The 12001-nt window shown below is 34.0% G+C and overlaps 2 protein-coding genes across 2 annotated transcripts; both read right to left on the reverse strand.

The window, feature by feature from the left end:
- Window positions 1-1920: 1920 nt before the first annotated feature.
- Window positions 1921-3967, reverse strand: LOC117575944 (uncharacterized). Its single transcript, XM_034260404.2, has 3 exons — window positions 3695-3967; window positions 3187-3626; window positions 1921-2160 (listed from the first exon to the last, which is right to left on the reverse strand). The coding sequence occupies exons 1-3, from the start codon at window positions 3821-3823 to the stop codon at window positions 2076-2078; spliced, it is 654 nt and encodes a 217-aa protein (XP_034116295.1). The 5' UTR covers window positions 3824-3967; the 3' UTR covers window positions 1921-2075.
- A 2216-nt stretch (window positions 3968-6183) lies between these two features.
- LOC117574623 (uncharacterized) lies at window positions 6184-7243 on the reverse strand. Its single transcript, XM_034258512.2, has 3 exons — window positions 7059-7243; window positions 6546-7000; window positions 6184-6476 (listed from the first exon to the last, which is right to left on the reverse strand). Exons 1-3 carry the CDS (start codon window positions 7215-7217, stop codon window positions 6389-6391), a joined length of 702 nt encoding a protein of 233 aa, XP_034114403.1. The 5' UTR covers window positions 7218-7243; the 3' UTR covers window positions 6184-6388.
- Window positions 7244-12001: the final 4758 nt, after the last annotated feature.

Raw genomic sequence — 12001 nt, forward strand, 5'->3', positions numbered from 1 at the left:
CGATTTCCATTCTTCACCGAGTCAAGTGCTCACCACATTCAGCTCTGCTCCTGACAAGACAGTTTGTTTTGTTATCGTTATCAGACAGCTAGAGCTTAACTTCTGTGGCTGATGTGCACACAGAAGTGCATGGAATATAACTGAAATATAAATTTACCTTTTATTTATTCATCTTATATCAACGTTAATAGACAGAGTAAACGTTATTTATGCTACGCTATAAACTACATATTTAAACTGATAAACTCAACAGAGTTTCATAGATTAATAATCAGATTGAATGCAAATTGATTATCTTTTATCTACCGAAAATTTCTCGCAGATTAAACAATATCTATGCTATGCAACAAGCTACTTATTTAAGCAGGTAAAACAAAAAGAGTTCCAATAATTAATCAATAGATGCCTCTTACTTAAGTATTAAAATATACTATATAAACTTTTATCTATCCAAATTATTCCACACTTCCCCGACAAATTAAACATTAATGCTATACTGTAAATTACTTATTTAAGTTAAGTAGATAAAATCAAAAGAGTTTTCAAAATCATTCTATTTTGTAAGAATTTTCAACCTATTTTGCATTTTTTATGCATCGAAATAATTTTTGGGTTTAGTAGACAAATTAAACATAATTTATACTTACTTATTTAAGTCTTGCTGTCAGATAAAACCAAAAGAGTTTATCATATGCATTCTACTTTAAATTCTATTAAATAAATTGACCTTTTATCTATTCAAATTATTCCATAAATAACAGCCATATTGAATTTTGTTGTAATATGCTATAAAATACTTATTTTTGATAAGCAGATAAAACTAAGTTTCATTGATTAACCATTCGGTACATTAATCATACGAATTTGCTGTTTACTTTGAATTGAAATCTATTCCATAAACTGACCTTTTATCTATTCAAATTCGATCAAAGTTAACAGGTAAATTAAGAGTTATTTATATATACTTATTTATGTAAAGCAGATAAAACCAAACAAGTGTCATTAATGGTTTAATACTTCTAGTTATATTATTTATCTATTCTATAAATTTATCTTTTATCTGTCAAAATTATTCCATACTTCCCTGACAGATTAAACATTATTTGTGCTATGCTATAAACTACTTATTTAAGTCCTGCTGTCAACATTAAGCAGATAAAACCCAAAAGAGTTCCATTGATTAATCATGCGATTCATTGATTTAATCTTTTTGCTGTCATAATTTATCAGCAGAGTTGCGATACATGTAACGGCTTGTTATTTATTGATAGCCATATCGATTCGTTAAGCTATTCCCCAAATAACGAGTGGTAATAATTGTTGGTTAAAACGATAAACGATAAACGTTAAAGGGATTGGCGAAGGCGCATTAATTAATAACATGCCATAAAAACATAAAATAATGAAAATAAAAATCAGTTGCTTGAGTGATTTGAGTGTATCAATCAGTGCCAACACACCTGCTGTCTGTCTGAGTGATAAGATTTTTGCCTAGCCAAAAACAAAAAAAAAAAAAAACAAATATTATTGGCGCTGCGTCGAACGGGGCGTATGATTGATTTACAACGCACTTGTAAATTAGAAATAACTATTGCGAGGGTGTTCGGTTGTTGTTGTCTGTTTGCTCGAGGCTCTTCTGCGGCTCTTCAATTGTGGGTGACCTGTTTGGTTATCATATTTTATCTTTGGCACTTTATGTATTCAGTCGCCTTTTTTTTTTTTTTATCTTATCGCGCATGCTTTGCACTCGACGTCGAACATGTCGGGGACAAATTAAAGCACCCGATATTGCTAAAATGTTAGTTCAATGAGACAACAATAACAAAACTACAAAACGACAGAAAAAAAGAACTTGAACTAAAAACTACGGCAATCTTAAGCACATGATAACAAATGTTTTTTTTTAAGGTTTTCTTCAGTTTTGGTTTAATTTAGTTTATTTTATGCGTCAGGCGTTTTGTTTGGTTTGCTTTGTTTATTGTGACACAGTTTTCTCTCGTTTTTAAATACACACTAAAAACTAAATAAAAGTCGGCAAGCAGACTACTATTAACAAGTTAATCATTTTCTCTTCTTTAATGCGCCTTGATCAACAGCAGAGCCAAAGCAAGGAAACCAGATATCAGAGGCAGCGACTGGGATGCCGAGTTTCTGGTGCAACTGTAAGAGAAGAGAAAAAATATACATAAGTATACAAGTTAAGGTTAGCTGAGTCATTGAGCAATTAATTAACAGAAATGTTCCCAAGAAATTCCCAAAATTAAATAAAGTTTTCTAATTGTAATGGCTGCGTTATCTTAAAAGCTGATAAAGAAGATCGATGTTGTAGTCGAGTTTTGAGTCATTAGGAATTTAATTAAAAATAGCAGGTGGCTACTGCTTGTTGAAAAGAATAGATTTAAAAAAGTTATAACATAGATAAAGATATTCGCAATGATGTCATTGAAATATTAGAAAATTGTGACGTGGGTAAAGCATTTCTTTGCTATCAACAATTGCGGGGAATTTAATAAAAAAAATTTCGATTTTATTTTGAAGGTTGAAAATCAATGAAGTTTCATTTGTGTAAAGGTTCGAAAGATTTCTTCAATTTTTAAAATAGTAAAAGTTTAATACATTGAATTTTTCAAATTAATAAAAATGTTAGCTAATTGTAAAGTTTCTGATATTACAAAAATTCTGTATCATTGGGAATTAAATTTCACAATTACGATGTAATTTTGGAGGTTAGAAATCAATGAAGTTTCACTTATTTAGAGCATTGAAATATTAGACTGTGCTTTGAGCAAAGTTTCACCAAGCATTTTTGAATCATTTGGAATTTAATAAATAAAAGAACGATATTGTTTTGGAGGATAAATTTAAAGAGGTTTCACTTCTATTAAAATTCAAGAGACAGCCACATTTTGTTAAATAGAATAGAATAGAATTGGTTTTAAAGCATTGAAATATCATTAAATTGTGCAATTTTTGCTATCAGAAGAATGTTGAATTTTGGAGGATTGAATTTTGAAATTAAAAGGCCAATGAAATATTGAAATATTGAACTATGAAATAGGTAAAGTTTTGTTTTCTAACTCTTAAATAATTGTGCATAATTTCGAAGGTTGGAATCGATGAAACTCAAATGAGTTTAATCAGAAACTCAAATGATCGCTAAAAATTTTTGAATAGAAGTTAACTCACCCAGTTTGCAGGATGGTGGTGAAGTTGTTGGCCTGGAAGTTGGCGTAGCTGGCACTGGCATTGTTGTTGGCATCCTGCAGACCTGTGGTGTTGTAGGTGCTGGCACGACCCAGAATGAAGCCATAGCTGGTTGAGTTGTCTGACGAGTTGGTATAGCCACAGCCGATGACGTAGTTGTTGTTGTTGTACAGCTGCAGCAGCTTGATGAAGACAGTGTTTGTCGAGTTGAATTTGACATCGTAGCCAGTCTTGGCGCCTTCGACCAGAGTGACATTCACATTGGGCTCGTTCACGTTCTGGTAGAGCGAAGAGTTGCTGCTCGAGTGAGTTGAGTTGAAGGTGAGAATTGTGCCATTGCTCAGCAGATCAATGGAGAACTCCATGCAGGCATCGAGACTGTTGCCAGGATGACGAGCCAACTCCAACCAGTTGCCCACAAGCTAAAGGAGTAAACACACACACATTTTGCAAGTCGTTTCCTTCGAGTCGTGAATGTCTCAACACTTACTGCGGTGTTATTCCAATCCAAGCTCTCGGTAACTGCGCTGCAATTCTGAGGAGCTGTGGTCGCTTGGCCAAAAGCCTGGCCGGAGATCAGGGCCAAAGTGGCAACGGTTAAAATCACAATATTACACATGATCACTATTTGTTATTGATTTCTTTTCGCTGTATCGTTAATCGGTTCACTTCGAGTTCGAGCCGCGAGTTCTCTTTTCTTTGCTTTTTTGGGTACGTGACACGTATCGGTTCGTTTGCGAGGGTCTCGAAATACTGTCGCTACGCCCTTTGGCAGTGGTCTCTTTTATAGGCATGTGGCACGCAGATACAACGCCGCTCCACTCAATGTATCTTTCGAAGGTTCGTTATCACCAAGCACACACACACACAGATACTTGCAATCTTTGTTGCAGCTTACTTTTGTCTCTCATGCTGACGTCTGTTATCTTATTTGTCATTTTGCCACTACACAAATTATTTCTATAATATATTTTCATATACATATATATAGAAATTCGCAATGCCCGTAGACTATGACTAATCACTGTAGCTTAGCTTATCACAGTGTATGTGTGTGTGAGTAGTTCATATGTATATAAAATTCCCCCCAACTTTGTGCAGCTCTTTAAGCCACTAATTGCCAACGTGTGCCCCGAAGAGTTTTCGGCGTGGCTTCGAACTCTCGAAATAGATTTCTTGACTAAGTCAATTGTCACAATTTATATCGCATAATTACTGCTGTAGATAGTGAATCTTCTCGAATGGCGTCATTATTTATTGTTTTTATGTCACATTTCAGATTTCGTATCAGCAAAAAAGTTATTCCATTTCCGCAAATAAAAAAGATACAATTCGTTTTTATCATTTCAAAACATTTACGTTGATCATAAGCGTAAGTGTCATAAAATTACATTTGATTTCTTTACAATACGTTGTGAAACTTAAAAAACACCGCTTTTTCATTAAGAAGAGCGGACATTTTTTAATTTTTAATTTACATTTTTATTAAATAAAAAAACTGTAAATAAAAGAAACAATTTTCAAAATGATCTATTTCGTTATTTTCAAAAGCAAACATTGTACAGATTTTTAGTGAATTTACTTAAAATCTAATCAATATTAATCACATTCTAAATAATAACATATAACATATAATACAACATAGAATAACATATAATATTAATATATAAAATCTATTTAATAAAAAGTGTAAACTAATGTAATATAGGGTTCATTTTGTAGCTGCAAAATACTGAAATTGTAAATAGTAAAATTTTCTTTTTTCTTCAAAATGAAATTACAAATTCTTTTCATTAAGTTTAAAGATTTCCAATTGCGCAGATTTCGAGTTCATTCTCGTGGATAACTTCTCAATTGGAATTGTAAACACTCCCCGATAATGTCAACGGAATTCAGGTACAAATACACCATCCACAGTATCTCTCTCTGTCTTATCAGCAACATTGACTGAGTCAGCACATTGAGTACAAGTGCGAGTAACAAACACATGCATACGACTGATAAATTTTGAATTGAGAGTCAGACGACACTTAAACAAAAAAAAGAATAAAAAACATAATAAAAAAAATTCCCTAAAACGTTGGGAAATTGCCAATGTTATCATAGAATAGATATTAAATTATATGTCTAGCAACACTGGCCATGAATCATAAAGTTATCTAGCCATACAAGTGCAATAGAATTCGTTTATAATTTCTTCCCTGAAGCAACATTTCAGTTAACAAATTAATTTAATGTCACGCATTTTTGTTTACAATGGGAAATTCAATGTTATCTTAGAAAAGATATAAAGTACAGATATGCTGTTTGTTTACCAACACTGGTATTGAATCATTAATTTATCTATGCATTAATACCGAAACTTGAATTTAAATAAACTTTGTTTCTAAGCAATATATGAATAAAAAATCATTTAAGTTCTTAATATAAATATCAATTACGAAATGAAATAGCCAATGTTATCTAAAAAATGATAAAAGAAAAAACAAAACAAATATATAGACTTTCTCTGCAATCATGAAGCAGAACTTGAGTAAGCAGAGTAAATAACATATAATATTAATATATGAATATACGATTTTAATTTGAAATTTAATTTTATCATATAAATAATATAAATTCACATGTTTAAATACACTGGCCATTAATAATTAATGTATTCAGTCATCAACAGCTAAAATACAATGCAAAGAATCGGTTTTTGATTTATTTCTCGAAGCAACTTTTGTGGGAACAAATCATTTTAGTGCTTAGCTTTAGAATCGTTTACAATTCGAATAGATAAAATAGTTTATAGAATTATTTTCGATTTGTATTGGAGATTAACAATTGCACAATAGATAAACATTTATTTTTGGCAACACTAACCATAAGACATTTTTTTACTAAACACCAATTTTGCTTATAAATTATTTCGTAAATCGACATTTGTATTAACAAATTGTCGTTTAGATATTTATTTTATAAGAGAAATAAAAGACATATTGTATGTTTACCAACACTGGCTAAAATTCATTAACTTAGCTCGTCAATATGTTTTTATTATGTTAATTAGATTTTATTTCTTGAAGCAACTTTCGAGTTAACAAATCATATTTGTTCTTAGTATACATTTTATTTTCAATTGACTAATAGTTTACCAACACTGGAAGTGGATCATACCACTCACAACTGTACTTTTAAGTTACTTAGTCAGTTGGTAAATGACAAATGCAAAGACGGCGTAGAAAAGAGTGAATGCCGTCGAGGGATCAGCTCCGCTTCCCAAACACCTGCAACAATAAGGAACTCTATGTTAGTTATATTGAGTTTGGGGGTCTAAAACAGATTAGTTTACGCACGTATCGTCCTGGGTGATCAGGGTCATGCTGCCATTGGCGAAATTGTCGTATTTGGCCGAACTCTCGCTCTCCAGGGAATCCAGATAGACAGTCGACAGAGTTCGATTGCGAGCGATGACCATGCCAAAGGCTGTGGAGTTATCGGTGGCATTCGTGTAGCCACAGATGAAGGCATAATTAGAGTAGTCGGTGTCAAGGACCTTGAAGACCGTGTAGGGTGTATAGTTGGGTGCATTCCAGTAGGTGAAATTGTAGCCATTCGCTTCTTCGGTGTCGTTGAGCACAGTCAGCGTGGCATTCATCGTCTGATTCACCCATGGATAAGTCACAGTATTCGAGTAGGTGGTATCGATCAGCACATTATTCTCGGCCTGATTCAACACTGTCACATTGATCTGGGTACAGAAATTGGTGCCCACCGGTTGACGCACAATCTCCCACCAAATGCCCGCAAACTAATTCCAGTAAAAAATTGTAGTTTCATCTTTGAAATTTGAATCTCTTTTCACTCACCTGGTTCAAGTCGAGGGCAATGCTAGGGCTGACATCGCAGGGCACTGGAACATTTTGACCAATTGTCGAGGGCGTCGAGCAAAGGCTCAACAACAGCCCGAAGAACAGTCCAAGTCCCCAATTGAAGCCTCTGGAAGCCATTGTGCAAATGCTTTGCATGTGGTTTGGATTCAACTGGTGAAACTTCTGACTGACTGACTTCTTACAACCCAATCATAATTGGTTGCTAATGAGGTTGTTAATTAATCATATGATATCATTACTCTGATAAAGTCAGTGTTGGCAAACGCATGCAGCTCATGCATGCGTGCAGTGTTGGCAAATTGCGTGTGCACACTTGACTCAACTGAACTTGACTCGACAGATCATGTGATGACAGTTTGTTGAGCATTTAAGACCCTCAACTGCAATTACTATCGACCATAGTTGTGTAACTAATGATATCGGTTTTTAACTTTGGTGATAAGTAAATAGATCACACCTCAAGTGGTCTGCAAACATTTGGACTCGAAGGTCCAAACGCCTCATAAATATTACTGATAACTTGGCCGATTCGAGTCTATTACTTCAATTAAGTTGCACTTTCTTTCGATTCAGCAATTCATAATTAATTAGCATGGGATTCCCTTAAAGTTCCCCAAAAGTATTGCCGAGTTGTTCATGTTGCTTTTTTATAGAACTTTGTCAATCAAGTATTTCAAGATGTTTTGGGTAATTCCCTGAAACTCATGTTCTATAAATATTTTGGTGACTAACCTGAAAAGTGAAATAAAAACTTTGCACAGCGTTTGACAACACATGAATCGTTAACGGTAAATATTCTTTGCCTTGTTTAACACTGAAAAACCAGCTGCCAACTGACACATTAATTTAAAACGAGCTACACAGTTCGAGTATGCTGCAATCCTGCAAAATATCCTGCACTCAATGTGGTAAATGAGTATACTGACTTTGTGATGGTGCATGCAAAAATAAAAAGGAGGCAGAACTAATAGTAAGGAACTCAAATGCTTAATGAGAAATACCATTGTCAATATGATTTATCAATACCAGCTTAAAGAATTCTGACTTTATTCCCTTTACAGCATATATAATATTTTGAATCCACAATCGAATATAATAAATTATTTACTTACTAAATTATTTAGTATATTTTTTTTATTGTTTTCTTTAAAGACCAGACTATTTCAATATTTTTTTCTCTTAACGTTCACTTTTTTTTATTTAGTTTTACTAATTAGTTCAGTTGAATTTTATTACGAGTATTTAATAATTAAATTTTCAGATCATATGAATAAGTTTTTGAATTTTCCGTATTTAATTAATGCTCGTCTAAAAGTAAATTTGCATTAAAGCTACAATTTTTTTTTTATTAATAAAATATATACATCATATCTTTTTGTAGTTTACTTATTAATGAGTTTAATTTTGTATTATTAACTTTCTGTGTATTTGTTAACTAATAAATTTAATAGTTATATTTTTCAATTTTTTATTTTACTTTTAAATAATCGAAATAATGCGAATATAGTCCTTCACTTTCGATCACACTGTGTGATAGTACTTTTATGTATTATTCCAGCTGCTGTAGAGAGAGGAGAAAAAGAGGGAGAGAGAGAGCGAGTGGAAGACAGAAGTTTTTGTAACAAGTGACACACATTCAGTGCGATTCGGTCACAACTCGTAGGCGTGTAAACGGCTCCCGTGACACCCGGCAACTTTGTTGAGGAGAGGGAGGAGAGAAGAAGTGCCACGCCCACTGGAGAACAAAGTGTAGTACTAACTTTGTCAGATGCAGTGCAAAGAATCTAGGTAACTGTTAGCAGGTAACGAGTAACGAAGAAATGGGTAACGGGTAACGAGGATGAGAGCTTGTCCCTGTTATTTAATTAAAACCTATTGCAAGTTGCGCCCAAATAAGTTTAGAAAAGAGTTTTTGGCATGTCTTAATAATTTAATTGGGCCATGTGTGAAATTTTAATGAATAGAAATGCTAACACACACACACACACACACACACACTCACACACTCTGGGACCGAAAAGTTTTGATTAACCTAAAGTGGAGTTGAGTCGAGTACAGAAAGTGGAACAAGTCGTGTCTCTAGGCTAAAATTCAAAAACTTTTCGATAATTACTTTTGCAGTTAAGAAGTCCATAAAATTTCAATTAGCAATTAAAAACGGGGTTACAAATCTGCACAATTCTCTTTGCAATATTGATGAACCTTGTTCTAAGAAATCTCACTCGAAGAATACCCTTTAATAAAAGTATTCCTAGAACTCCCCATCGATAAGATAAGTTCGACGTTGTTTTGGCCATAAATTGGAAATTTGTCAAGATTCACTTAGAGCCTATGACAACAATATGAATCCATCAACGATAAAACTTGTTGTGTCCATAGCAAAGACCTTTGGCGATAACAATTACAACAAATTCAAAAATTATTATTAGATAGTTTTGCACTCAATTTACTGATAAGTTAACGACGTCATCTACAGCGTGTGCTTATTTTCTTCCTGCTAAAGAGCGAAGCGAAAGCTTAAGAATGCAGCTTAAAGTTCTCGTTAAACAATTCGCCAACAACTTTGACAATCCAACTATTTTCGAAGAGCAATTAAGCGCACGCGTAGGCGAATATGTGCGCAAAAGCAATTGTCAAACATCGCGTCTATAAATAGAATTCACAAGAACAACAACAATGGATGGGCATTGGCAAAGCTCGACTTCGTGCCGCGTATTATTGTTGTTGTCTAAGGTCAGTTTTCGGACGCAGCGTGATTGAGAGCGGTTTGCGCCGGTTCTGTGTCGTTGTCGCTGTCGACGTCGACGTCGCAATAAAAACTGATTAGTTTATTTAACAAGATATGTACGTGTGCAATAATTTTTAAATATTTGCAAGTCGAGTGTGAACAGAAAGACATAGAGATAGATAGAGAGAAATATGGCGGTGTACTTTGTAGTACAATTATTTGCGGAGATCATTAGCTTTTGGTGCTTGTGGATCGAGTGTATCGAAAGTGGATTCTAAAATCACTGCGTACATTTTGGGTTCTATATCAGTGTACACAATGTGGATTCTAAATCAGAGCCAACTGCGTGGATTCAAAAAATTAAGTGAATGGAATTGTGTGGCATAAAAATTGTGCGCAGCTCCAAAGTCGTAATTGCCTTTCTTAATAGGGAAATTGAAAGCTTCCCTCTAATTGGCACACTTCATATAAATCTTCACACAAACACACACACACACGCAGAGCGCCCCCAACGAGGTATGTATGTATTTAATTACTCAACAAGCTTTGATGCTTTCATTAAGTTGCTAGTAACTTTCTCAAATGCATATCTTGTGCTCAAGGCTGTCGAGCTTTTGAGCCACTGCAACCGCAGTAAAGTGCGAAGCCGCTTTCACACACACACACACACACACAAACACACATGTGTAAAATAATTAAGTTGTTTATCTTAATGCAAACATTTCTCTTACTGCAAGTAACTGTTAATTACACTCTCAGCAAGTAAAAAACACAAAACGAAAGACGCAACAAGGAGCGCAATGCAAACTTTCTATTAAAGTGAAACTAGCACACACTCTCACACACACACACACGCATGCATACGCACAGAGCATCGTCTTTCGCTCTTACTCTTGTGATGTCCTCCCTCGCTCTCCCTTACATTCTTCCTCTCGTTTTCTGTGTTTTACTTTTGTGGCCTCTGCCTGCTGAAGTGCGCATTGCGCAAGCCAATTTAAATTTTAAAATAAGCACATTAACTGCATGCAGAAGCGCTAACATGAACGCACTCACACTCACACACCCTTCTTGGCTCTTCGCCATACTCAGCCAGCATATGCACGTACTCCTCTCTCTCTCTCTAACACAAACACATAAGGCGCCCACACGCGCGCACATGTTTAACGCCAACGTCTTAAGAGCGAGGTTTAAGTGTGCGTGTAAGAGGAGACAAGCAACAGGCGTAAATCTGCAGTAAATTTAACATGTGCGGCGTCTCTTTTTCATGCTCACCTGAGACTGACACGTTCCCTCCCTCCCCCATCCCTTCCCAACTTTATAAATTAATGAGATTGACGTTGCTTTTTATATTCATAATTTGATTTTAATTATTATCCATATCTGCTTAAAGAGAGAAGAACTAATTGTTAATTACAAAAAATTGATAAACTAACTATTTGGCATAAGTGCTAATCATTTAATGTAATTGATATTAATGTATGATTAACTGGCGTTTAACATTATAAATTCGATTAAATCGTTTGCGTTCTTTTTTATTTGGGTTTCAATTTCTTTTTGTTGTTTTCATAAAAGACAGATAGAATAGAGCCTCCTTAGTGTGTTTTTCTTCGTTTCTTATAGTTTCATTAGTTTCGGTATACGATAGATCTCATATATATATATTCAAATATATTATAGATAGACCCAATTGCTGATATGCTGTTAAAGTTCTCATATATCGAAATCATTAGAACAAATTAAGACTAACTAAAACAATTTATTTACAATTTAACAGATTTCAAAAACAATAATTTGATCGATTAACATTAGAGATTAGTGGAAGAACTACAGAAATTTTCCGTTACGAGTTATTATTGACTTGTCATACTATTTACAAAGACTTCTCGACTTCTTGAGTTCTTGAGTTCTCAGTTATGATAATGATAGATAGTTTAAACATTTAAGATTAAAACTTTTGTACTGATATTGATAGTATCGGAAACCAGGTGTGCTATATAAGTAACACGTACATAAATGCCTCCCAAAAATTGATATGTAATATTCGAAATGAGAATCTTAACAAATTGGGGATAGTCTAAGCTGAAACTATAGATAAATTATATTCGATAACTGAAATACTAGATAGTTGTTCTTCCTTAATCAATTAGGTTATGCATAGATTATGTTTAGGGTTGTCTGGCATTATTTTATT

This window comes from Drosophila albomicans, chromosome 2R (assembly GCF_009650485.2).
Source record: "Drosophila albomicans strain 15112-1751.03 chromosome 2R, ASM965048v2, whole genome shotgun sequence".
NCBI lineage: Eukaryota > Metazoa > Arthropoda > Insecta > Diptera > Drosophilidae > Drosophila > Drosophila albomicans.

What these genes read in the sequence shown, in the direction of transcription:
- LOC117575944 (XM_034260404.2), bottom strand. Translation starts at nt 3,823, where the DNA reads ATGTGTAATATTGTGATTTTAACCGTTGCCACTTTGGCCCTGATCTCC. An exon ending in TGGATTGGAATAACACCGCA is followed by an intron (nt 3,627 to 3,694) that starts GTAAGTGTTGAG and finishes TTACTCCTTTAG; the next exon opens with CTTGTGGGCAACTGGTTGGA. An exon ending in ACCACCATCCTGCAAACTGG is followed by an intron (nt 2,161 to 3,186) that starts GTGAGTTAACTT and finishes CTTCTCTTACAG; the next exon opens with TTGCACCAGAAACTCGGCAT.
- LOC117574623 (XM_034258512.2), bottom strand. Translation starts at nt 7,217, where the DNA reads ATGCAAAGCATTTGCACAATGGCTTCCAGAGGCTTCAATTGGGGACTT. An exon ending in TTGCCCTCGACTTGAACCAG is followed by an intron (nt 7,001 to 7,058) that starts GTGAGTGAAAAG and finishes TACTGGAATTAG; the next exon opens with TTTGCGGGCATTTGGTGGGA. An exon ending in CTGATCACCCAGGACGATAC is followed by an intron (nt 6,477 to 6,545) that starts GTGCGTAAACTA and finishes TTATTGTTGCAG; the next exon opens with GTGTTTGGGAAGCGGAGCTG.